This window comes from Cebidichthys violaceus, unplaced genomic scaffold, assembly GCF_023349555.1.
Source record: "Cebidichthys violaceus isolate CVI_PGR_0920_01 unplaced genomic scaffold, fCebVio1.0.p SCAF_55, whole genome shotgun sequence".
In the NCBI taxonomy this organism is placed as follows: Eukaryota; Metazoa; Chordata; class Actinopteri; order Perciformes; family Stichaeidae; genus Cebidichthys; species Cebidichthys violaceus.
Genome location: NW_027176761.1, coordinates 1,164,888 through 1,189,885, shown reverse-complemented (window position 1 = coordinate 1,189,885; position 24,998 = coordinate 1,164,888). Strand labels below are relative to the sequence as shown.

At 45.8% G+C, this 24,998-nt stretch overlaps 1 protein-coding gene across 1 annotated transcript; it reads left to right on the top strand.

Moving 5' to 3' along the window:
- Window positions 1-391: 391 nt before the first annotated feature.
- On the top strand, window positions 392-23,706 carry edc4 (enhancer of mRNA decapping 4). The gene is made up of 30 exons (XM_068731936.1): window positions 392-611; window positions 1,912-2,062; window positions 2,240-2,351; window positions 2,514-2,613; window positions 3,718-3,904; window positions 4,180-4,327; window positions 4,417-4,521; window positions 4,683-4,795; window positions 4,978-5,061; window positions 5,204-5,299; window positions 5,550-5,649; window positions 9,008-9,188; window positions 9,916-9,982; window positions 10,275-10,366; window positions 10,560-10,735; window positions 11,395-11,474; window positions 11,739-11,883; window positions 11,985-12,277; window positions 12,504-12,734; window positions 12,901-13,002; window positions 13,222-13,365; window positions 14,064-14,100; window positions 14,367-14,514; window positions 15,301-15,456; window positions 16,073-16,188; window positions 16,274-16,439; window positions 17,792-17,978; window positions 18,692-18,911; window positions 19,663-19,826; window positions 23,152-23,706. Exons 1-30 carry the CDS (start codon window positions 524-526, stop codon window positions 23,333-23,335), a joined length of 4,173 nt encoding a protein of 1,390 aa, XP_068588037.1. The 5' UTR covers window positions 392-523; the 3' UTR covers window positions 23,336-23,706.
- The last annotated feature ends 1,292 nt before the right edge of the window (window positions 23,707-24,998 follow it).

The following is a 24,998-nucleotide window of genomic DNA, read 5'->3' as shown; positions in this document are numbered from 1 at the left end:
GAGCTCACTGATGTTGAATTTCAGGTGATTGTTGTTGCACCATCTAACGAAGCTCGCCATCAGTCCTCTCTACTGTGTTCGTGTACGCGCACTTGGTAAATAGCATGTACTAGGGCCCAGAATAAAAGTGTAGTTCCTTACGCTAAGTAAGTCCCCAAGTTGCGCCCACTACTGGTTGATCAACCGCAGACCTCTGTGCATGTGGTCAGTCTCACACAATCAAACCACTTTGTAACACTAATAGAGGTTACCATGTTGGGGTGGAAGGCGACACCATGCCCTTTTTGTGTAACGTTACAATCTCTGCGCCTCTTTATACAGCCATGCAATGAACCTCATTAGAAGACGTTGAGGTAGGAACCAATGACCTGACGCAGACACTAGCCGGAGCCTTTGCCGCGGACATAACGGAAGTTTAGACGGTTGCTCTGGGTGAACGAAAGGAACATTGACAGCATCGCATTAAACAAGAAATTATTCTCTTCCCCTAAATTAACCCAGTTTCCCCCTTTCCCCCCCACACATGGCGTCCAATTCTAATATAGATATGGAGGGTGCGACCCAGCATCTCCGGGACATCCTCAAGCTCGACCGTCCCGGGAACAGCGCCGGTAAGTCGGACCGGGAATGAAAAGCGGCGGCGCTAGCTTAGGCCGCAGAAGCTAACAGAGCGCTAGCCTAACTAGCTAACGTTAGCTAAACTGGCACCTAGCTAACGCGAGTTGGTTTAGCGCGCTGCAGCACTGGAGTAAAGTTAGCTCAACAGCAGCTTCACTACCTGCTAACGAAAAGCCACCACGTCGTGTGGAAGCACAATTTGGGTGTCAATAGGTTTACAAATGTATTTTCTGACTAACTTTTTGCGGAGCGACGAATGTGTTTGTTTGTCGTAATGTCGGAGCGCTAACTACGTCGGAATGGTCTCAAGTATTTTCTTTATAGTGTTGACTGAGCTAACGTTACAGCTAGCTTACGTCTGTCTATTTTCTGTTGTAGGACAGCTGGGTCTTAAGCTGCCGGGCGACGAATAAGTAACTTAGAGCAAATTATTCTGTAATCGAAATGATCTCATCAGCACCTGCTGATTTATTTTTTTACCTCATAGCAGTAAAGTGAGGTGGATACCGAATCGTTGAGCCAGAATGATTTCACTGCTACCAAGAATTAGCTTGAGCCTCCATAACTGCGTAGAAGGTCAGTATTGTTGGCCAATTTGAATACACTCCTATCAGCTTTGTTATTTCCGCAGCTGAGTAAACGCGCTCATTTTGAAACTCGCACCTGTAAATAATGATCGAGTATAGTAACGAAGAAACTACTGGCTCTAGGGAGGCTGGAGAGGAAGGAAAGAAATCACAGTCTCTCTTTCGCTCTCTCTTTCTCTTTCTCTCGCTCTTCTCCCCCCAACTCAAATGGCTCTTACTTGATGCCAATAGAAGTGTTGCACAGCAGGCATTTTTGATTTGTCGTCACAGGTAAAAGCACAGGTGTAATTAATAACGTTAATCATGGCTCCGTTTGACTGAAGTGTCCCAGTAAGTGATTGCTGTGAGTCAGCAAGCATTTTAACAGGGCTTTGGAATTGGTAAACGTCACCTGAATGTGGTCATTAATAAGGTTTATAGTTCCATCTGTTTTCCTCTAGCGTGTCAATATGTGTCTCCAAGTGTGGATGGTGTGATTAACTCAGACTTATAAGTGAAACTATAGTCAAAATGTGAATCTTAAATGTTTAGAGGTTGTTTTTTTTCACTTATTTGCACAAGTTTTATGATTTTTGTATCGGGCTGTGAGCGCTGCCAAAGTAATATGATAATAAACTTCCAGAATAACCGTCATCTCTTTGCAGGCTGTGCATTCTATCTTTGCACAGTGTTTCCCATAACGCCTGCATTCAATGTCTTTCCTCAGATGCATCAGGTGACAGCCTGAGGATGCCATCTTTTAATGGAGAGCTGAATGGGTTATTGGGAGCAGCCGGCCTCCTGGGAAGCACCGATCGGTCAGACTCTACCAGACCCATCTCCACAGACCTCTGCAGCACTCAGGAGTGTCAGATAATGTACGTTGGTTCTTGGAATCACCCGCTGACTTTACCGCATCAAGCAGAATCACAGTGCTGTCGGTCTTCTATTTGAATTTGATAAGAAGAAGAAAAACAACATTTTTTTTAAGCACTTAATGTTTTTTAAGAAACTAAATCCATATTGAACTTTAAATATGCATCCTGCAATTCCAGCTGCCTTTCTGGTGATGATGGCTCAACCTGTATCCCCATCACCTCCAACAACGTGGAGATAGTGGCGAGTCAGGACACCAGCATCAACAGCAAGGCCCGTGGCAGCAGCAAGGTAAGAAGCCAAATCATCAGCAATCGGCAAGCCAGACTTTTTTTTAGTTTTGTGCTTCATTTTGAATTGCCTGGCCTTACCTCTGGGAAGCCACAGCCTCATGGTAAAAAAAGGAGAGCTTTAATTCATTTCAAATGGTAAATTTGTTTTTTTCCCATTTAGGTGAAGATTCAACCTGTTGCCAAGTACGACTGGGAACACAAGTATTATTATGGCAGACTGATAGCTGTGTCCAACTCCTTCCTGGCCTACGCCATCAGAGGTGAGAGTCCTGGAGCATTTCTAGCGTCTAATGGGACAAACATCAAATAGCACTTGAGATCTTTAAAGCGTGCGTGTAGCACTCTGCTGGAGGACTGGATTGTGACCCAGTCCCGCAGGAACCAGCGGTTTTTATTTTTGGAGCAGTCAAAACATATAACTGCGGGTCGTGGGATTTAGCTAGAGCTAACCAGAAGGATGGAGTCAACAAATGATTTAAGAGAAGATTAAAGCAGGTCATGAACCTTGCCGGCTGCACTCTCCCGCTCTGAGCTGCTGTCTGTATCAGCAGAACTCCTCAAAAAAAAAAAAACACCATGAAAAATAACAACGCGGCTCTAATTACTGACCAAATGTACCGATAATATTATAGTCACCATTTTTTTTCTGAATCTGTAATTTGGGGTACACACAATCCGCCAAAGAGCATGTGTTGAAGTATTCTTCTCATCAGACACTTAACATTAAACACCACTCTGACACAACACTGCGCTTTCTACAGTTACTTTGGTGTTTCAGCAGCTCTTCCCTCATCAACTTCTCACAGAGTTTTGTTTGAATTTATTTCCATTATGTGGGTTTTTGTTTTGGAAGTCTCTCGCCGACTCCCGTGCTGCAGTAGCATTCTCTGCCTGAACTGTTACTGATGCTTTGGCAGGGGCGCTGTTTTACAAAACTTAGAAAGAGAAAAGGTATTTTTAAACGTGATAATTCATTTTAATAATTAATAAATTTGAATTTCAATGTTCTGTCATCTATTATTTCCTGACGTCTTAGTTTATTGCAGTGGTATATTTTAAATATCTGTTTCGAGATATTTCGGCAGGGTATGGTATTGAAGTGACAATTTTGATATTGTGATGGCACTAATAAGCATTACATTTTCATCGGAACCATTTCCTTCTTCGCCGTTGTGTTTGTGTGCCGAGCATGATAGAAGGCCACAGTTCTAGTTCCGATTTTCTCCCAATATTAATCCGTCCTTCTGCTCTGACAACATATTGATAAAACATGATCCAATAGGTGTATGTAGCTGCATAAATTAAAGTGCTGTGACACCCCAGGTTCCCCATTTCATCTCGAAACTAAACACCTGTTCCCTCAGGAGCCAACAACCACGCAATGATTCGCGTCCTGAGTGTGAGTTTTGCCGAGCGCTCTCTGCTGAAGGGCTTCACCGGAGCCGTTACGGATCTGGCTTTTGCCCACCTCGACTCCTCGCTGCTGGGCTGTGTAGATGAGGCGGGCAACCTCATGGTCTGGCAGCTCACCTGCACTGGAAGCAAGATACTGTATCCTGACACGTGGGAGAGATTCAAAAGTAGTGTGTGGGAGGATGTGCAGGTCTATGCGTGTCTCTAGAGTGGTGGTGGTAGTTACTGCCTGGCTTGTTTATTTCATCCTATTTTTTGTGTGTACTTTCAGTGTAAATATTCACTTGCAGCGGCCCAAACTGCCTGGTGGTTTTACTCAAACCCGAGTGATTATGCAACCTGCTTTGGCACAGTGCTCACCGGAGCTAGAAATGGTCTTTGGTCTCATGTTCCTTAACCCACGCTCCCCGCAGTGATCAGGTGGTGGTCCATATCCGACGGCCAGAGGACTCTCCGCTGAACTCCCACCGTCGCCTCATCTGGTGCCCGTTCATCCAGGAGGACAATGAGGACAACCAGGACGACGCCAGCCAGACCCTAGCCCTTCTCCATGAAGACTTGGTATCCGTGTTTTTGTTGTCACAGATTCATCAGGAAGAGAGAAAAGTGGGAACTCTGCCTCTCTAACTTTATTCACCCTCTCCGTCCAGGCTGAGGTGTGGGACCTGGAGGTGTTGAGAGCCAACCACAGCAGCTGGCCCGTCGATGACTCGGAAGTAAAAGAAGGCCTCATCACAGTCAAGGGGCATACCCAGGTAGGATAAAAGTAACGAATGTGGAATAAGCAGTCAATGCAGTACATTTATATGATGATTTTTCTCCACGTACTATAACTGCAGTAACCTAGAAGTACAAAGTGGTTTGTTGCATACATTCCTTGCCGTACTGATTGTGTTTGTTGTGTCGGCCCCTGCAGCGAGTCAGTGAGGGGGCCCTGTCTCCAGATGGAACCGTGTTGGCCACAGCCAGCCACGATGGGTACATCAAGTTCTGGCAGATATACATAGAAGGGGTGCAGGACAAGCCGAGGTAAGCGAGGAGGCTGTCTCTTTACTTTCACACTGAAATCTCTGAAAGGGATAAAACACGAGGTCCGTGATGTAATCCGTCACTTACTGACCTTTTTGTCTGTTTGTTCCCTTCACCTACTCCTGTGGTTGTTGGTTTTCATCCCATCTTCTCTTCACTTTTCTTTCCTCTCCGTTGTCCAGATGTCTTCATGAGTTGCGGCCCCACGGAGGACGGCCCCTCTCCTGCCTTCTTTTCTGTGACAACCACAAAAGACAGGACCCCGAGTTAGTACACACACCGGTGCACACGCAGCCTCCTGTGAACACTGTGACGGACATTTATTCATCTGAGGTTGTAGCTCTTTGTTTACGTCCTCTTTGTCCTCTCCTTTGCCGTCTCTGGTCCGTTCCACTTTGCTCTTTGTAGGGTTCCTTTCTGGCGGTTCCTTATAACAGGAGCGGATCAGAACCAGGAGTTGAAATTGTGGTGCACTGTTTCCTGGACCTGCTTACAGACCATCAGGTTGTTGCTTTAATCCATTATTTTAAGTCCAAGTCCTTTTTAATAAGGGATGACTATTACTATACTATAAAATACATTAGGCTTATCTTACTAAATGTCTCCCATTGAATAGGTGCTTCACACCAATCCTAATTTAGTTCTCAGGTCAAGAGATTTGTGGATGATTATTATTCCTGCTCTCTGAAGCTCATCCCATTTATTAACATTGCCGGTTAAAGTTAGTAATGGTGCTGTTCTTATCATCTTGTAGGTTTTCTCCAGATCTGTTCAACTCCTCAGTCCTGCCCAGTCTGAAGGCCAGTCTGGACCTCGCTGCTGAGTATCTCATCCTCACCGACGTGCAGAGGAAGGTCAGCACAATGTTCTGTGTGGTTTAGCTGCTCTTCATGAATAATTCTTGCTAAAAATATTGATAAACTGCGAATGTTACTCCTTAATGGATACATTTGAAGCATTTTCCTGTCACTTTATGAACACTAAAGAACTTAACCCATATAGACCCACATAGACCCATTTTTGTCTTTTTTTTTTTAGTGGGGACAGGGTCTTTGGGGTGAGATCGCAGGTCAACAGGATATGCCACATTAATGTGTTCATCATCGGAAAGCTGAGAACCGGAAAATGAATTCTAGATGTGGTTCAGTGTGTGTCACGTTGTTCTAGTCATAAATAAGAAATACAAATTAATTAATTATTAACTTAACCTTCTTAATTAAGTAAAAGTGCTTCGAACATTATGATGGAAGTCTAATGAAGACCATTCCCATGATCACTTATGATTATTTATCAGTAGTTGCAGCAATCTTTTGGGTTGTTACACAGATTTGGTGCTAAATGTAAAAAAAAATGTCACCGCTCAAGAATTGATAAAAATGAGGAACACCGTAGAAAAATCCTTTGGTATCTAAAACCTTTGGGGACAACTGCAAGAATTGCATTTTCCGTGGATTGGATGGGGAGCACTTCTGTTGTGGAAACGGCTCAAAAACCTCCTTATTGTTAATATACGCCATAAATACCATAACATACGTCCTCTGAAGGCTCCAGGTCTCTAGTTTGTGCTCTTAAAGTTTCATGAGGCTGTGATTATTCTAGAGGTAACGGGTCATTTTATACAGTGACCTTCTCTCTATGACATGGCTGCTTTGGGGACTAACGTCACCACACATTAATACAATTGATCCAAAAGAGTCTCAGCTTTCCAGTCACACCCACTTTATGTAATTACAAGACTGTTTAAGGACCCCAGTATGCAGAAATATTCAAATACACCATTTTTAGAATATGTGAAAAAAAACCATTTATACTGCACTACGGCTTGTTTTTTTCCCCAAAACTGCATGGGAATAGTATAAAGTGGGTATTTCTGCAAAAGGGGAAACTTGAGGCTTCACCCATTTTCATTCAGATACCTTGAGGTGAGAGGTCAAGGGACCCCTTTACAAATGGCCGTGCAGGTTTTCCCTCACCAAAATGGAGCATGACCCGGATGGCACCGGTGGGTTCATTAGGTCTTCTTGGTCCATATTAGGACTGAGCTCACTACAGCGTCTTAAAAGACCGTAAAGGCCCAGAATCACCGGTGATCCTGCTGCTCTCAGAGGGTTAAACACTAATTAAATCATATCTTCATCTGAGAGAGCTATTTTGACTTAATATTGTTTAAAGAACCTGAGGCAGTTGCAAGGTACCGACAGACCCGAAGGGCTACAGCCGCTGCCGTGAAGGAGGCAAAGCAGCAGGTGTGGGAGGAGTTCGGAGTGGCCATGGAGAAGGACTTTCGGTCGGCACCAAGGTGTTTCTGGAAAACCATCCGGAACCTCAGGAGGGGAAAACGGGGAAACATCCAAGCTGTATACAGTAAGGATGGGACTCTGTTGACTTCAACTGAGGGGGTAATCGGGCGGTGGAAGGAGCACTTTGAGGAACTCCTGAATCCGACTAATACACCCTCTATTGTAGAGGCAGAGCTGGAGGCTGATGGTGGAGCATCATCAATTTCCCTGGTGGAAGTCACTGAGGTAGTCAAACAACTCCACAGTGGCAAAGCCCCAGGGATTGATGAGATCCGTCCAGAAATGCTGAAGGCACTGGGTGTGGAGGGGCTGTCTTGGATGACAAGTCTCTTCAACATTGTGTGGAGGTCTGGGACGGTGCCTAGGGAGTGGCAGACCGGGGTGGTGGTTCCCCTGTTCAAAAAGGGGGACCAGAGGGTGTGTGCCAATTACCGAGGTATCGCACTACTCAGCCTCCCTGGTAAAGTCTACTCCAAGGTGCTGGAAAGGAGGGTTCGGCCGATAGTCGAACCTCGGATTGAAGGGGAACAATGCGGATTCCGTCCTGGCCGTGGAACAACGGACCAGCTCTTCACTCTCGCAAGGATCCTGGAGGGGGCTTGGGAATACGCCCATCCGGTCTACATGTGTTTTGTGGACCTGGAGAAGGCGTATGACCGGGTCCCCCGGGAGATACTGTGGGAGGTGCTGCGGGAGTATGGGGTGAGGGGGCCACTTCTGGGGGCCATCCAATCCCTGTATGCCCAAAGCGAGAGCTGTGTCCGGGTTCTCGGCAATAAGTCGGACTCATTTCCGGTGAGGGTTGGCCTCCGTCAGGGCTGCGCTTTGTCACCAATCCTGTTTGTGGTATTCATGGACAGGATGTGGAGGCGTAGTCGTGGGGAGGAGTGTTTACAGTTCGGTGGGCTGAGGATTGCATCGCTGCTTTTTGCAGATGATGTGGTCCTGATGTCTTCATCGGGCTGTGACCTCCAGCACTCACTGGATCGGTTCGCAGCCGAGTGTGAAGCGGTTGGGATGAGGATCAGCACCTCTAAATCTGAGGCCATGGTTCTCAGCAGGAAACCGGTGGATTGCCCACTCCGGGTAGGGAATGAGTCCTTACCCCAAGTGAAGGAGTTCAAGTACCTCGGGGTCTTGTTCGCGAGTGAGGGAACAATGGAACGTGAGATTGGCCGGAGAATCGGAGCAGCTGGGGCGGTATTGCAGTCGCTTTACCGCATCGTTGTGACGAAAAGAGAGCTGAGCCGCAAGGCAAAGCTCTCTATCTACCGGGCAATCTTCGTTCCTACCCTCACCTATGGTCATGTGGAATGGGTTATGACCGAAAGAATTAGATCGCGGGTACAAGCGGCCGAAATGGGTTTCCTCAGGAGGGTGGCTGGCATCTCCCTTAGAGATAGGGTGAGAAGTTCGGTCATCCGTGAGGGACTCGGAGTAGAGCCGCTGCCCCTTTGCGTGGAAAGGAGCCAGTTGAGGTGGTTCGGGCATCTGGTGAGGATGCCACCTGGGCGCCTCCCTAGGGAGGTGTTCCAGGCACGACCAGCTGGGAGGAGACCCCGAGGGAGGCCCAGGACCAGGTGGAGGGACTATATCTCCAAACTGGCCTGGGAGCGCCTCGGGATCCCCCAGTCAGAGCTGGCTGATGTGGCCCGGGAAAGGGAAGTTTGGAGTCCCCTGCTGGAGCTGTTGCCCCCGCGACCCGATCCCGGATAAGCGGACGAAGATGAATGAATGAATGAATTGTTTAAAGAGTCACTCTCTCTTTTTTTTTTTTTCTTTTTTTTTTTCTTTCTTTAAACCGGGGTTAGTCCGTCTGTGACAACGGCCCATTATTATTTTTGAAGTGTCCCAACATTACCACTTTATCCGGCCCCTCGCTTCATGCTCTGTTGCTGCCCTCCTTCTCCAGGTTCTGTATGTGATGGAGCTCCGGCAGGATCAGGAGAAGGGAAAGGCCAGTTTCACAGCGGTGTCGGAGTTCCTGCTGACCCACCCGGTGCTCAGCTTTGGGGTCCGGGACGTCGCCCACTGCCGCTGGCGACACACCGAGGTCCTCCCTGCAGAGGAGGAGAGTGAGAGCATGACAACAGGTGTGCATGCGCACTCACAAACGCTCACACACAAAAATCCTCTTTTCTCTCCTCCAATCTTTTGATTGTTCCTGTTACCATAGATTTATTCTATCAATATATTGCATGTTATGTTCCAAGGGCCACCACACATATGGCTACCTTTTTAAAACAAGCCCATTTATTTGCTGTCAGCTTTCATTTTGACTTTTTGGGAACACTGCTGCATTACACGGGGACATTAAAGGTTATATTCATAATATTCTTATGTAGAAAATAAAAATAATGCATCCAGTGAATATTTGCCGTAACAGCTAATATTGGCACATATAAGCTACTTTAGCTTAATTGTCCAACAATAACCAATAAAATTAACATTTAGCATATTTATTAAACTAGCTAGGTTAGCATCAGTGACGGTGGATGCATTATAACGTTAGTAAGTAATAATGAAGATGCTCATCAGAGGAGGTTTAGAAGTGGCTGGCTGTGTACCTGCGTATATCCTGCACTAGCTGTACTGTAAGTAAAGATGCACACTCCTACATGCATCGCCAACAGAACTGGCAACCACTTGTTGTGAAGTGAATGCAATGGAGCGGGGGAATGAGACTGCAACATCTAGCTATCAATAGCACCTTTAAATGTGTAGCAGCATTGATCCTAATTAACACCGCATTACTGTGTGTGTGTGTGTGTGTGTGTGTGTGTGTGTGTGTGTGTGTGTGTGTGTGTGTGTGTCTTCCAGAGGGCACACAAGGACCAACAGAGTCCAAGTCTGGGATCCAAATAAAACTCTACTGTGTCCACACCAAGTAAGTTTCTTCTGACAATTTGACGATCATGTGGGCTTGAGTTTTGTTTTGTTATTGTCCCCAAGAAGCAATCTGGTTAAAGGCAGTCAAAACTAGTAAATGCCAACTTTTTTTTCTTTTTTTTTTCCATTTGTAACGGTTAAGTGAATCACAATGTGTCAAATTTCATAAATGTATGTCATTGTGGAGGTTTAGGGATGCGTGTTTTGTTTGTGGCATAGGAACCATGCAACGGGCCCAAGTCTTGATAATTAGGGTAGTCTTAAATTAGTGTGTCTCTGTGTGTTTTCAGGAGTCTGCAGGACGTCCAGATCTGGTTTCAGCCCAACTTGGGTTCCAGCTCTGCAGTCTTCCTGCCCAATTCTGATTCTCAGGATGGTTTTGGTAAGTCTCAAGTCCCAAGATTTCAAAATATAACAAATCCCTGGAGACGATGCATCCTTATGACACAGGTTTCTTACCGTACAAATGATGTTGAATCAAGTCAACGTTGGCGTTTCTTTGGAGGCAGACTATTGCATGTCCCCAAATACAGCCACACAAATAAAGCACTCTTTACATTTTGTGTGTCCTGCAGGGTTTTCAGACCATCTCACTGACCAGAGCTCCGACAAGGAATCAGGAAGTGGCTCCCAGAACGACCTGAGGAAGATCCCATCGCTTCCTGCTCCCGCTGACTTCCTGTCAAACTCGGGTGCCGGCAGCGCGACCAAGCTGATGACTCCCGACGCCTTCATGACACCAAGCACTTCGGTACGATCACTCCCGAGCCTCGTCCACCGCTTCTCTCCAGCTTTCATTAACTAGCAGTTTGGGTTATCTGCGTGCTGGAGGGAAATTTCAACATCCACCAGTTTACAAAATAGTCAAAAAACACTTCAGCAAAAAGAACATACTTCAAACTATTTTTGTATGTCGCCTAGCAACGTCTTTCCCCATGAATAGCGCTGTCCTCCCGCATATTGTGCTGCTGCTGGCACTGAGCAGACACAAGGCCGTAACCCTGTTAATCCACAGTCTGTACAAACTGAAGACCTTCTTTATCTCTGGCTGATCCAAAGATAAAGAAGTGAGAGGCTGAGAGATGACGGGAAGTAAAAGATTCATAATAATAATATTACCTGAATTTGAAGAGTGTATTATTGGATTAGAATCGCTGACTGCACCTTCTAACGTGTCATGAGAATTTGGTCGCGATGGGAACCAATCCAGTTTTCTCCATGTTGCTCTAGTTTAGTTCAGTTTGGGATTTCATTCCAAATGTTTACTGACTAACATGAGAAAGTATGGCAAAAAAAAATTAAATAATGCAGGTTATAAACACAGCAACAGTGTTTTTTTGTTGTTGTTTTTTTTTACCGATGATTAGTTATAATTGCATCTCGCTAATCACTTTATTTGTCTCATTCCAGGTACCGGCATCCCCTGGCAGCAGCGCCAGCAGTCTGACCATTGTGACGGCTAACAGCAGCAACTCTGACTCAACCAACAGGTGGGCTTCTCTATGCAGTTTAGAAGGGATCATAACTAAGATTAATAGTGACCGTCATCTGTATTTAGAATGTGGTAATGACAAAAACATCAATTTCCTCTTACGTCCTCATAGCGACTCAGTTGGGAATAGGATTGTATGGATTGTTACAGAATATCCGCTTCTTTCTTCCTCCATTCATTTAACTGTAAATCCCCGATATAGATTAACATGCCCACATACTCTCCTGTTCTTCCGGTCACATGTGAATGTCTGTGTGTGCAGGACTATGGACGAAGTCGGTCAGAGTCCTAACAGAGCGGAGAACATCAACAACAGCAGCAGCAGCAGCAGTCTGACACTCTCCGCCTCCACCAGCAGCCCCAGATCTGTTTCTGCTGTGCTTCTGCCTGGACTGGAGAACCTACAGGTAAGACGCACTCTCTGACTCCTGCCAGCTTCTTGATACTCTACATGGAATGCTCTTTTTTTTAATTTATTTTTCGTCACACTCGTCATCTCTGTCCTCAGGCATTAGCGTCCCCTGTCGGTCCTCTCGCACTCGACAGCCCCCAGGTTCTGGACTCTCCCCTCCTGCCCCCTCTGGCCTCTCCGACCAGAGCCCGCTCCCCCGACGTCATCTCCTCCGCCTCCACAGCCATGTCCCAGGACATGCCAGAGATCGCAACCCAGACCCTGCAGCTTCAGCGCGGCCTCGTGTCCGGTTTGGAGCCGTTGCCTCTCTCCGCTCTCCAGACGGACAGCATGGCGTCCGCTGCGTCTGCCCTGCACCTGCTCACCTCACCACGCTCAGCCAACAACGGGTAATAATAACAACTTAAACAAATGAATGCTGACTTAATGTTTGCAGTGAATAGACAACTCTGAAGCTGTCAGCAAAGTATGTCCTTCTATCCATCCTTCCTTTAACGAGCATGCATTCAGAAATGTTCATCAGGATTTTAAAGCACACAGCAGTTCTAGAAGACGAACTTGCAGAAACGTCAGTATGGGCCTTTTTTATTTTGACGGAACTATTTTCTGTCCCAGCCTGATGCCCCTGGAACTGGGAGGTGCTGATGGGCCGGTGGGCGGTTCAGTGGAGTCTGAGGTCCGACTCAGTCACACCCCGTCTCTGCTGGAGAACGCCTTATCGCAGGAGAACCCTGGGATCGGTGGAGGCTCTTCAGAGGGCAGCGTTAGCCACACACCTTGGCCGGCTGCGCCTGACATCACCAGAGAAACCAGGAACAGTCTCAGGGACAACGGGCTTGGAGACTGGTAAGAATTACAAATACATTTAACAATTAAAAACATTAAGATTTCCATGAAGGATTTCACAAAATTCAAAAATCTTACTTGTGAAATCCGAGCACTAATTTACTTAGTAAGTAGCTGGACACACACACAGACACATAAGAAGACATTTGTGTCCTCTGTGTTGTAGCTCAAGAGAGGAGGCGAAGGACAGACACCTGAGCTCACCGTACCATCGACGCTCCTACCACCTCACACAGAACGACAACCAGGACGCCGGCGCAGAGCAGAGGTAACGCAAACACACCGTCTCTCTGTTTATGCAAATGAGACGCAGCCTAGTCCTAGAAGGAATGCATCACAACACGGGGAACGAAACAAATTCAGTGCTTAATTTAAGGCACAACAGCATTGAGTTTATGGATCTTTTCCAAGATGATTACAGAGCATGTGGCATTTACAGCAGCTGTCTCACTCGTTGTGCATCTGTATGTTTGTGTGTTTGACCCAGTGACCCTGACGATGAGGTGGCCAGCCTGGCATCATCTTCAGGAAATTGTGGCTCTCGGTCCTCTCACAGACTACCAGTTAAGGACTGGAAGACCTCACCACGAGCCTCGCCAAAAGTGAAGAGGAAGACCAAGAAAGACGACGGGTACGTCGCCGTTTGATAGTGAAGGAATCGGTGCGAAGTGTGGCTGTAAAAAGAACAATTTTCACAGTACCTGTTGAGGTCATCTTATACTGTGAATGCAACAGAAATCACTAGTGTAAGGTAGAGGACAAACAAATGGGATGTTAGCACCGTTAGCCGCTAGCCACCAGCTCCATCAACGCTAGGATGAGAGCTGTCTGGATACAATCCCTCAATCGATACTTTTTTTTTTGTCTTGGTTAGAAAGTCACAACTGTCTTGTATTGTATTTCTAAGCTGGATCTGATGATGTGTGATCCTGGCTGTGTGTGCATCAGGAGATTGTCAGGCAGTCACTTAGGCTTGATCGGAATAGGTTGTTGACTGACGGAGGGAAGTGATTAGTCACACTAAAATGACTGCGAGACTGCAGTTCAGTGCCGTTTTTACTTCCACTGCTCTCCACAAAAAGTAAGTAGCAAAATAATCAGAGAGGGCTCTCCATCCATCTCTCTTCATTTAGCATAATTGAGTTAAGTTGAGCAGCTGGAGTTATGGATAGTCAAGATTAGACAAAGACGGTGCTAAAAATGTGTTCGTAGCTCCAGATTGTTTTAGTATCGGTAGCATTTAGTGGAGTTTTAACGTTTAACATTTTACTTGTTACATCGAGTCATTGGTTGGAATATTATCGGTAAATCTTTCTCTTTTCTCCTCAGTGAATTGTCTCAGTCCAGGCAAATGGACTCTGGTCAGGTAAGGTGATCTTTTATGTTCATTAACTGCCACAGTGTTACTATGAATGGAAGAATATATATTTTGTATTGTTAAATGATTTTGTTCTCTTGGAAAGACATTACCATTAATTGTTGGGTTTTTTTGCCCACCATTTGAAATGCATTAACAATCGGTTAGCAAATAGGTGTCTACTTATATCGATGTTGAACTACTGATTAAGTGTAATTTATGTTTCAACAGACCTTTTGTCTCCTATTTTTTCAATCGCGCTCTCCATTCCACAGATGAATGCCGAAGTACAGGACGAGTTGTTGATGCTCCTGCGTAGCCAGCAGAGGGAGCTGACGGACCTGCGTGGGCAGATTGAAGCCATGCAGAGCACCATCATGGCCCAAGTAGAGCACGTCCTCACCAACCACCAGGAACAAGAGCGTATCCTTCACGCTTTTCCCTGCTCGCACAACTTGTTATGGTAGTTTAGCCTTCCTACTACTCTGTACCCAAGGCCTTACTGAGCAACTGGGACACTAGTACTAACAGATACGTTGGAGCACACCAGAAAGCCTTAAGCGGTAGCAACGTGGATTTGTTTTTGCTCACACAAACTAAGGCCTGGAGCCACCCGGCATCACTTCCAGGTCACCTAAGGCCACAAAGGGGTTGTGTATGATATTCGGAAACCCATGTGTTGTGTTCGAAGTCGCATACTAACTTAAAAAAATACTTACCCAATCATCATGTACTGCATCATATGACTGTATCGATCACAACGTTACCGGTCTGAGCTACCGTTGACATTACCTCTTCCACTAAATTGAATATTTTCTTTATTATTATTAAATACCTTAGTGATAAAGATGTTATCTCCATTATTTATGTGAGCTCCAACGCTTTTCCTCTTAATTTTATATACATTTTTTTATCCAACATTATTTAAACTGTGTCTCGCTATCTGCCGTCAGACAGTCTGCAATGCATTATGGGGCGGTTGAGTTTTTCCGGTAAAGTCACATACTCAGACATTCTTGCTAATCTATTAGACCTCCGGGCACTTCTCACATACCTACATTCTACGTACTATGCAGCCGGACACTTGGTGTGAACAGTTGGTATGCGCTTTCAAACACCGCTCTCGTCTTTTCTAAGGAATCTCTCCAAAGTTGTTATAACAGTTCCCCTCCACATGTTATTGTGAGCCTTGACCTCTCGCGACCTCAGAGCGCAGACTGGAGCGAGTTCTGGCGGAGAGTCAGAATCATCAGCAGCAGCTTCAGGACCAGCTCAGCCAGCAGCTCAGCAGCACCCTCAGCTCTGTGCTGACCAACAGAATGGACAAAGTGCTCCGGGAGGAAATGAAGAAGACGGTCCCACAGAGTGAGCGAGCGCACACAAACACACAAACACACGTCATTGAGGACAACAAAAGCCGACGTCACAGAGACAACAGAGCTTTACTCTGCCGAGACCAAGCGGTCGTCATTTGTTCCCAGATGATGGTGCTATTGCTCCATTTTGTTGTCTGGCGGTCACAGATGAGGATGATTTTAAGTGTAAATCTTAACATTCTGCTGAGTCCTGTCCTTGGCTTCTGTCCTCTAGTCTTTCCACCATCCTCTTCTAAAAGTATGCTTTGTTCAGGAGACAAAAGAGTGGAAGTTTTATGTCTTTACCGGTGGTAGCTGTGTCCAAGGTGCTTTCAAAATGTGATATTTTAAGGTGCCTGGCATTGTTTTTTATTTCTTACCTTATTACCTTTTAAAAGTTTCTTTTTATCGTGCAGCTCAGAAGGCATTCTGTATTCACTTTAGACATTTGCTTTCAGAGTTTTAGCTGTTTTAGGCATTTTGCAGCAAAGCAGATGTTTGACGTTTTTTGAACAGCAACGCTTTATCAGCGACACATCGATATCGGCCTGTATTTGCATCGACTGCCATCGGCCCGTTGGCAAATAGGATGACATCTTTCTTAAATTACTCCGTCCCCTCTCCAGCGATCTCTAAGAGTCTGGAGCCGGTGACGGGACAGCTGAGCAACACCATCGCTGCCAAGCTGACCGCCGTGGAGATCACGCTGAAGGACAATGTCAGCAAGGTGGTCAAGTCCAAGGCAAGTGTCCTGTCCTATCCCGAGTCTTTGTAACTCCGCCCTCCGTCCCCCGCCCCTCTCACCGTACCCACTTCCTGTTTTACAGAACACAACGGACGCGATCGGTCGAGCAGCGGCCGAGGCGATGCAGGGGCCCATCCAGGCGGCCTACAAAGACGCCTTCCAGGGCATCGTGCTGCCCGTCTTTGAGAGAGGCTGCCAGTCCATGTTCCAACAAATCAACGACAGCTTTAAACAAGGCACACAAGAATGTAAGGCTGTCTGATCAAGCTTCATAATGTGTGGGTTTTGTCAGCAGATATATCACAATTATCTTTTATATGACCTACGGCAACACAATATCAAATGAGTCATTTTTTTACTGTGGAAATAGACTTTCCATTCAGTCGCTGGACGTCCAGACACTGCTGTGTCCTTTTGTCTAGCCCTGAAATCAGGGTCCGTCTATCTGGAAGTCTAATTAAATAACCATCTTTATCAAAAAAAAGCTCAGGGACATCTTTTGTAATGAGGCTTTTCCAGACTCAGTCGGAGCACGGATTTGTTGATAAGCAGTCTATTTATTCTGAGATTGTGCTCGTGCCCGCCTCTGGAAGCGGGTGGTGAGATGTTCTTTTAAGAATTTACCAAGGCTGTCATAATGTGTGAGCGTGTGTGCTCCTCTGAGCTTGTTCCAATTTTAAATTTAATCCACGCTCAAACTCGGGGTTTAGCTTTTTGTGTGTAAATATTGATTATAACTTTGTGAATGCTGCATTAACATCCACAGTGCCATCCAGCTAGTCTGCAAACCTTCAGTGGTGTCCTTTATGCCCAGATCTTCTCTTTGTTGTTGGTGCATGGTGACGTGTAATATATATTAATACGTGATGCATTGCTTCCCATAATTAGTCATATTCATATGCTATATATTGAGGAAAACGCTACGGAATTCTTTTGAAATGGGCTAAGCTTAATAAAAGGCGCATGTTAGTGAACAAAATAATAGATAGAATAATGAGAGCAGGACAGACTACTCTCTGGAAAACCTTTTAATCTAGTGTTTTATCACAATGAATTCAATCCTGAATTATTAAATCCTGTTCAGAATCCCGTTTGTTTTGTGTTAAGGATAAATTATTGAAACCAGGGGACAGGGTTAAGAATGTTTGCTTTTACCCCAAAACAAATCTCGACAGCTGTTGAACCAGTTATGTTAAAATCATTCATTAAATTCCATTGAATTAAAAGTTAGAATCTAGAAAACATTTAAATCCTCATGTTCAGATCGCATTCCAAGCGGCATGCTGAAGACCCGGTGAGCTTTTGCTACGTTTCCTGGCTTGAAATTCCACTTTTATGGTATTGTGTATCGAAATTTTATTAAATGATCCTTTTAAAATTCTTCTTTCTTTTCCTTTTTTTCCTTCTTTTTTTTTTTTTTACAAGGAATCAGGAAGTTCTGCGCTGGTTGTTGATTGCCAGTGGGTTTGGCATTACCGCCACCCTTTCACATTGCTCTGATCGGTTAAATCCGATTGCTGATGTGGTTTTGAGTGTATTTGGAAGGTGTCTGCTCGTGTTAGGGTGAGGGCTGATGTTCTGTTGACGTTCCTCTTCGTAGACATCCAGCAGCTCGAGAGCCACATGAAGAGCAGAAAGCAGAGAGAGCAGGAGACGCGAGACCCCGTGATCAGCCAGCTCCAGCAGACCATCGACAACTTCCAGAGCTCCACCGATCAGCTGGCCAACAACATCACGGCCAATGTGCGGGCAGAGGTCCAGCACCAGATCCAGATGATGGTGGGAAAGTATGTATCCTGGCGAGACCACTCTGTTAACCGCTTAAGATCAGAAAGCTGCTACTAAAAAGCTTTTGGTTTTTTTCTTCACATTTGAATAGAATCTCTGCTGTCCCCATCAGCTGTTATTACTCGCATGGATTGATCTGATAGCATTGATTGACACTCCAAGTGGATATTTTGAATATCGGATATGCATATCAGCAGATGCCTCTGTCTGAAAGCCCTGGCCTCATTCACTGCCTATTGAGCAGGTGCATAATGGGTCTGGAGAGTAGAAACAAGCAAGGCTTAATCCTGAGGCTAATGTAAGAACATAAATTCGATCAAGTCTCCTGTTCCCTCTGCAATTAATTTCATGGCCTCTAGAGTTTATAGATTTGTTTGGGGGGGGGGGGAGGGGGGGAGCAGAGACAAAGTAGTTGGTCATCTAAAACTTTAAAATCTTGAAAAGGAACTGACAACAGCGAACTGTGCAGAACCAGATTTGTATTCTTTTTTTTTTTTTAACTCAGTTTCAAAGAAATAGCTTATGTGCATCAATTAAACCAAAAGCTGTGGCAACATAGAGAGAAGATAATGCTTCCAAAAAGTGTTTTTGAACGAGGGTTCTTTGACCTGGCCGGCCCGCTACAGTGCAGTACAGTGGTAGAAAACACACGTTCTATGGAAGATGGCCCTCTTTCTCACGTTCCTTCCTCCTGCCCTTTTCTCTTCCGCAGTTTGCAGGAGTCTATTCTGAGCCACGTGCAGCGGATTGTCAAAGGGGAGGTGAGCCTGGCGATGAAGGAGCAGCAGGTGGTGGTCACCTCCAGCATCATGCAGGCGATGAGGTCAGCGGCCGGCACGCCCGTCCCCACGGCTCACCTCGACTACCAGACGCAGCAGGCCAACATCCTGCAGCTCCTCCAGCAGGGCCAGCTGAACCAGGCTTTCCAGCAGGTAACACACACACACACACACACACACACACACACACACACACACACACACACACACACACACACACACACACACACACACACACACACACAACCAGGTGGAGTGCTGTACATATTGCACTCTCCGCTGCTGAGCTGTATTTCCCAACTGTTAATAAATGCGTGCACTTTTATAAAGACTACAAGGCCCAGAAAGCCAATATGCTGCAACTATTTTACATTTACCAGTTTAAAATAATCGTATCCTTAAGCGTTTTATTTTTTTTTTCCCTGTAGCGAACCGGTCCTTTACCGGGGTATGAACCGAACCGTGTCTTCCATGATCTGAACCTACTCTAATCAGCCGCTAAGAACTCTTAGTCATCTCCCTTTACAGCCCCATCTGTTCAGTATTTCTGGCTATTTGTCATCTAGAGTTCAGTTCTTGACCCAAGGACATTTTGATTGACACTTTAAAAAAATCAGATTAGCCTGCTTAAGCTCGTAGTTTTAATAGAATCACTTCCATGCGTCACAGATTGTAGTTTATTACAGTTAGACATCAACAAGATACACAGGTGTACTTTCTTTACAGACATGGCTCTGGTTAGTTTTAGGAGCAACATACAACCACAAAGGTGGAAGTGGCTTGTGACCCAAAACCTTCCCTCACTTTAAGTTGGTGTATTGATCCTTTTCCTTTAGGAAAGATTCATAAAACCGGTTCTAACCTGAACACAATGCCCCCTCTCTCTCTCTTCATTTCCTCCCAGGCTCTGTCGGCCACGGATCTGAACCTGGTGCTGTACGTGTGCGAGACCATCGACTCTCAGCAGGTGTTCGGTCAGCACCCGTGTCCTCTCAGCCAGCCCGTGCTGCTGTCGCTCATCCAGCAGCTCTCCTCCAACCTCACCACCCGCTCTGAGCTCAAAATCAGGTGAGGCTATTACAAATGTTACGTCATTTTCCAGAGTAGTATTATTATTCCAGAGTAAACGTTCAGTGTGTAAACTGTAGACGAACACAATGAAAGTCAAAGCACAGTAGACCCGGCGTGGGCCTGACAATGTGTGAGGTTTTTGTCATTGAGATACGAACTTCCATGTATTGAGATATCACAGAATAATAATGTTGGTAAGCAGAAGGCTTCCCCACACTTCACTTGCAGAGGGACAGGAAAAATAATGCTGTAATGTAGAAGCGAAAATGAAGAGAAGAGATGGAGTTCTTGGAGTAGCAACCAGCGGGAAGTGTTTTAATGATCACAAGGCAACATTCAACAAAGTCCAACATATCAGTTATTACAGCTTACACTTATAGTCTAATTCACCCCCCTTAAGTCACTTTCCACCCATCAGATCAGTCGGCCGAATCACATAAACAAAGCATCCCTAGTTTCCAATACGGGGGCCTTGCATAATACCTAGTTCGGTCGTGTTTTCTCCAGAACATTATAACAGAACATGTTGACAGGATGTTCGGCTCGTTCGCCGGGAAATGTTTGGGAGTTTCCAGACGCCATCATTCTTACTTTGAGGTTGCTGGCACCCATACTTCCTAAGAAACATCTGTTTATTCAACTTGGTTGAGATATCAGGATTAGAACTTGTTTTTAGTTCAATTCTAAGTTATATGATGATTTTCTTCAACAGTAATTGGTTGAATTGGTTCAGTTCAGGCGTTAAACCGGCCCAACTCAACTATAAGACGTCTTTGTTCGACTGCAATACCACATTTTAAACCAACAAAAATGTTCTCATGTTTGTAAAGCCAGTGATAATTGATGACTACGAGGGACAACTATTATATTTGAACTTGGTCCAGTGTTTGAGGGAGAGCTGCAGCGGGCAGATGCTAAACGGGTTGTAATGTAATCCTATCACACCGCCCGATGTACGTCAGCGGAAAGTGCGTGTTTGTTCTAAGTGTGGGACAACATTATGGAAAGGACCATACGGAGACATGAAACGCTTGCTTGAAACAATTACAGAATTATTGATACTCTGCTTTAACTGTCTCAGTAAATCCTCTCACACCGCTGTACTTTGATGCAAGTCCTGTCTTGCTACGCAGCAGGCATAGCTTGGGCTTAATCAAAAAAACACCCGAGAGCTGCATGAGCCCACTTCTTCCCAAAATGTCTTCATTTTCAGTTCATTTATAGAACGCATCACATGACTTCTCCCCCACACAAGCTGGATCCCGTCTATCAGCTTAAACTCTTGCTCCCCCATCTCATCTCCATCGCACGTCCATTATTCCTCGTCTCCCGAGTGCTAAGCGGCGCTAAACTGCTGACCCCATCACACTGCTCCGTCTGTAGCCCCGCTACACGGCCGTCCGGGGAGCACGAATTTTTAGATGCTCTCCATCGTTCTGTTCTTTCCTCGTCCTTGTGGCTTTTACTCTGCTGTTCACTTTTGCACTACCGGCTGTTTTTTCTTTCAACAGAAAAATGTGTTGTGTTGTGTTTTTATTCTCAAGATGCGTGTGGATGCGTCTCCTCAGAGAGCTGTGTCCCCCCCCCCCCCCCCCCCCCCAAAAAAAAAAAAAAAACCCCTCTCTCTCCATCAGAGTCCCTTTACAGCACCACTCTGTGTCTGGATGGCCTGTTTGGTTCTGCGTCTACGTTGCAGCTGCTAACACGGCCCTCTGGTGCTGCTCTGTGCCATCTGGAGAGAGCGAGATGAGGCCAGTAGGGTGTGGTTCAGTCTGAGGCATTATTAGGACAAAGCACGGTCCAGGTCGCATGGGTTCAGTTAACAGAAACAAAACGGCATAAATCACAAAACTTCTTAACACCTTCTCACTCTCGCCTACTTTAAATGGTAATTTAGATTCGAGCCATGCTGGGAAAAAAAGGAAGAACAGAAGTGGATGAACTGTACGGCAGTTTTTCTGAGGCTTTGCATGAGATAAAGGAGCCTTCATACTCTGTCCTTTGATCGATGGCATCTTAGAAGAATCCGCAAAAGATTCCGAAAGGTTAACGAAAGCAACGGGGAGGATTGCTGGGACCAGAGGATCGTCGGCTGCTTTTGAAGAACACGTTGTCGTCCAAACGGATGACAGAATAAGTGTGAACTGAGGGAGGTCGAAGAGCGACTTTACGTGTTTGAAAAGGACACAATGCAGCTAGCGGATCATCTCCTGTAAGACAGAACAGCTAGCTGGTCAGTATCTAGAGTGTTCTATGCAGTGAAATTAAAAGTCACGACGAGTGTGTAGACAGTGTGTGGGGATTTGGTGAACCTGTAATGTGTGTTGATGGTCTGGAGGCGGAGGTGAACGGTCATTTAAACTGTAAAAGACAAAAGGTGGGAGAGCGGGGCAGAACTGGAGCGCTGCTGGATGGTCTAACCACCAGATGTCCGACTAAAACAATTAGTTTGAGAGTGTAATGCAGTGTGGTCTGAGTGGGGGGGCAGGGCGCAGGTGACGGTGGCATAACTCAATTTACCGCTGCGGTATTTGAGCGAAAACCACAAGGTGCACAGCGGGCCGGCAGCCAGGGAGGCGATCAAGGACGCCGCCTGACATTCAAACCTGAGAAAGCTAGTTCAGAGGTGGATGGAAGCGGCCTTCCTCTCTGTCCCCTGCAGCTGCTCCACGGGTCCAAACACAACCCCGTGCTGCTTTTATACATCCCTTCTTTCACTTCATTTACTTTCATGTTTCTGTCAAAAACGGCCTGTTGTGCTGAGCTATTGGCCTTTTTAAAGGTGTTCAATTAGAACATTCCGAGCACATCTTGTTGACTCCACACGGCTCTCAACATGGCGACGGCTCCCTAGGTGAGGCTGCTTGTGTGCTCAGTCCTCGTCTCAGTGAATATCCGAGTTGGCATATTTCCATACGTTTGGTCTAATAAATAGCCTCATTGTTCTGATTGAAATGTAACTGCAGGCGCATCCCGACAGCTTCTACTTCTGGTTCTGTTTTTGGAACATGAATATGGGCAGCTGGTCGGCTTCGAGTCTGTTATTATTTAAGTATAGAATAATTAGGTTAAAGATAATTTAATATGCTGCAAATAGATTTTTATGTTTATTTATAATTCATTTAGGCTACCGGGTAGAGTGCATTGTGGCATTTTTTTTCCATCAACCAATCAATTGGTTGAAGAGTAGGTTGAATTTCAGTAGACCAGGACTCTTTGGTTGACTACAGATCCTGTCCTGCTCTCACCTTCAGTCACTAATATAAATTGATCTTGTGTCATCCACGTCTGACGTCTCTGTCCCTCTGTGTCCCCCGTTCAGCTACCTGGAGGATGCCGTGATGAACCTGGACCACGGCGACCCGCTGACGAGAGACCACATGTCCTCCGTGCTGGCCCAGGTCAGACCGAAGCTCTTTGCCTTCCTGCAGCAGGACCCCCACAGCCCGCTCAGCAAGAGGGCGCGGCGCCTCGTGATGATGCTGCAGGGCCTCGTCAGCCACTAGTCAGGAGAGTCCTCTCCTCTATAGATAACGGATCGTCACGAGTCCATTTTCTTTTTTTGTTGCGAGTCCACAACAACTTAACCACCCCTCCCCACGCTTGGTTCTAGAAGACGGGTCCCTCCAGCCCACCTGTCCCTGCACACACCCCGAAATCCAGCTCCGTCTCCCCCGTTCCATTCGTTCCTACTCCTCCCCCCCCCCCCCCGCTCTACCTGCACCAGTGAAGTGTCAAGTTAGGAAATAGAAGCGTTTTTTGTTGGTTTGTTTTGTTTTCCTGGACATAACTTCAATGCAAGACAATAATAGTCCGGACAACTCGTAAGTCTGCTGTAGATTCTTCAAGACCTTTGTTACTGCCCCCCCCCCCCCCCCCCCCCCCAAAAAAAAAAAAAAAAAGCTGAAACCGTTAACGACAGCCAGAGGGGCTGAACTTTCTGGTCGTCCCCGTCTCTCCCGGACACATCGTAACCCGACCCTGCTTCAATGCCACTTCAGTGAAATGTGCACAAGACTCAAAGAATGTTCTGCCGAGTGGTCCACGAGACCCGTTTCTGTCGTTCTCCGTGTTCCTCTGACCCGTCAGTCGGACGCGGTGAGTTTTTTGGGATAGCGAACAAGCCGTGACACACAGGGGGGGCTTCTTCTGAGCAACAGGAGGAGCAACGGTGCTCTAAAAATCTCCTTGTATCTCGGCCTTAAGAGCAAACAGCAGGCTTGGGCGCTTTTTTCTTTTCTTTTTTTTCTCCAATACAGACCAGCATCCTCACTACAGCCAACTTGGAATTCATTTGCTGCAGGATTACGATGTCCTCGTTTTTTTTAACATCCAAGCTAATCCCGGCAACCAAAAGTATGTAACACTCAAAGCCATTTCTTGTCAGCGGCATATTTTCCTTTCAGTTATTTCTTATTGGGTTGGAGACGAAAGCCTTGCCTGTCCGAATGCGTCCCGGTGCTCTGAAGAGGATCAACACGGCGAATTGTTTTACTGAAAGTTAATTGAGTTTGTTCTTGCGTTGTTATTCGGGGCGTAAAGCGTGTCTCGTTCTTTTCTCCACCTGGCCTTGTTTCACAAATCATTCTAACGAGAGGTCTCCGATGGATACAAATAAGATTAACGGATGAGAATTACATTTTTTTTTTTTTTAAATGGAACAAATATTTGCGAAGGTGCTCCCGGCTGAAAAGAATTCCCCTTTAAAAAAATCTGAGATGTTTGGATCTCAACATCGAGTTTTGGCAGCCGTCCATGTGTACAGCTCTGTCATGTAAATTGATCAGACTTCTCCCCATGTTCTCCTGTGCCCCCCCCCCCCTTTTATTATATATAAACATTTAGCATTCGTAAGACTTGTATACTTGCTTTAAGAGTTGTCAAACTAGTTATAATACATAATAAAACACTTCCTAAACATAAATGGTTACGATCATGTTCTTTTATCAGGTAAACTCACCATGCAGTTACTTCTCATAAGCTCTAGGAGGCAGCGCTCAGTTGGACTGCAGCTGTTCGCCCCTTCTTGTCGTTTTAGTTTTAGTTTTTTTTTTATTCAGAAATCATTCCTGCTCCTACAGCATCTGTTTTACCAAACACTGAAAAACGCCTGCACCGGTCCGTTTCTTCTTTACAGCGTGTTGAAAGCGTGTGATTGTTTGTGATCAC

What these genes read in the sequence shown, in the direction of transcription:
- edc4 (XM_068731936.1), top strand. Translation starts at nt 524, where the DNA reads ATGGCGTCCAATTCTAATATAGATATGGAGGGTGCGACCCAGCATCTC. An exon ending in CCTGGCCTACGCCATCAGAG is followed by an intron (nt 2,614 to 3,717) that starts GTGAGAGTCCTG and finishes CTGTTCCCTCAG; the next exon opens with GAGCCAACAACCACGCAATG. An exon ending in GACGCCGGCGCAGAGCAGAG is followed by an intron (nt 13,003 to 13,221) that starts GTAACGCAAACA and finishes TGTTTGACCCAG; the next exon opens with TGACCCTGACGATGAGGTGG.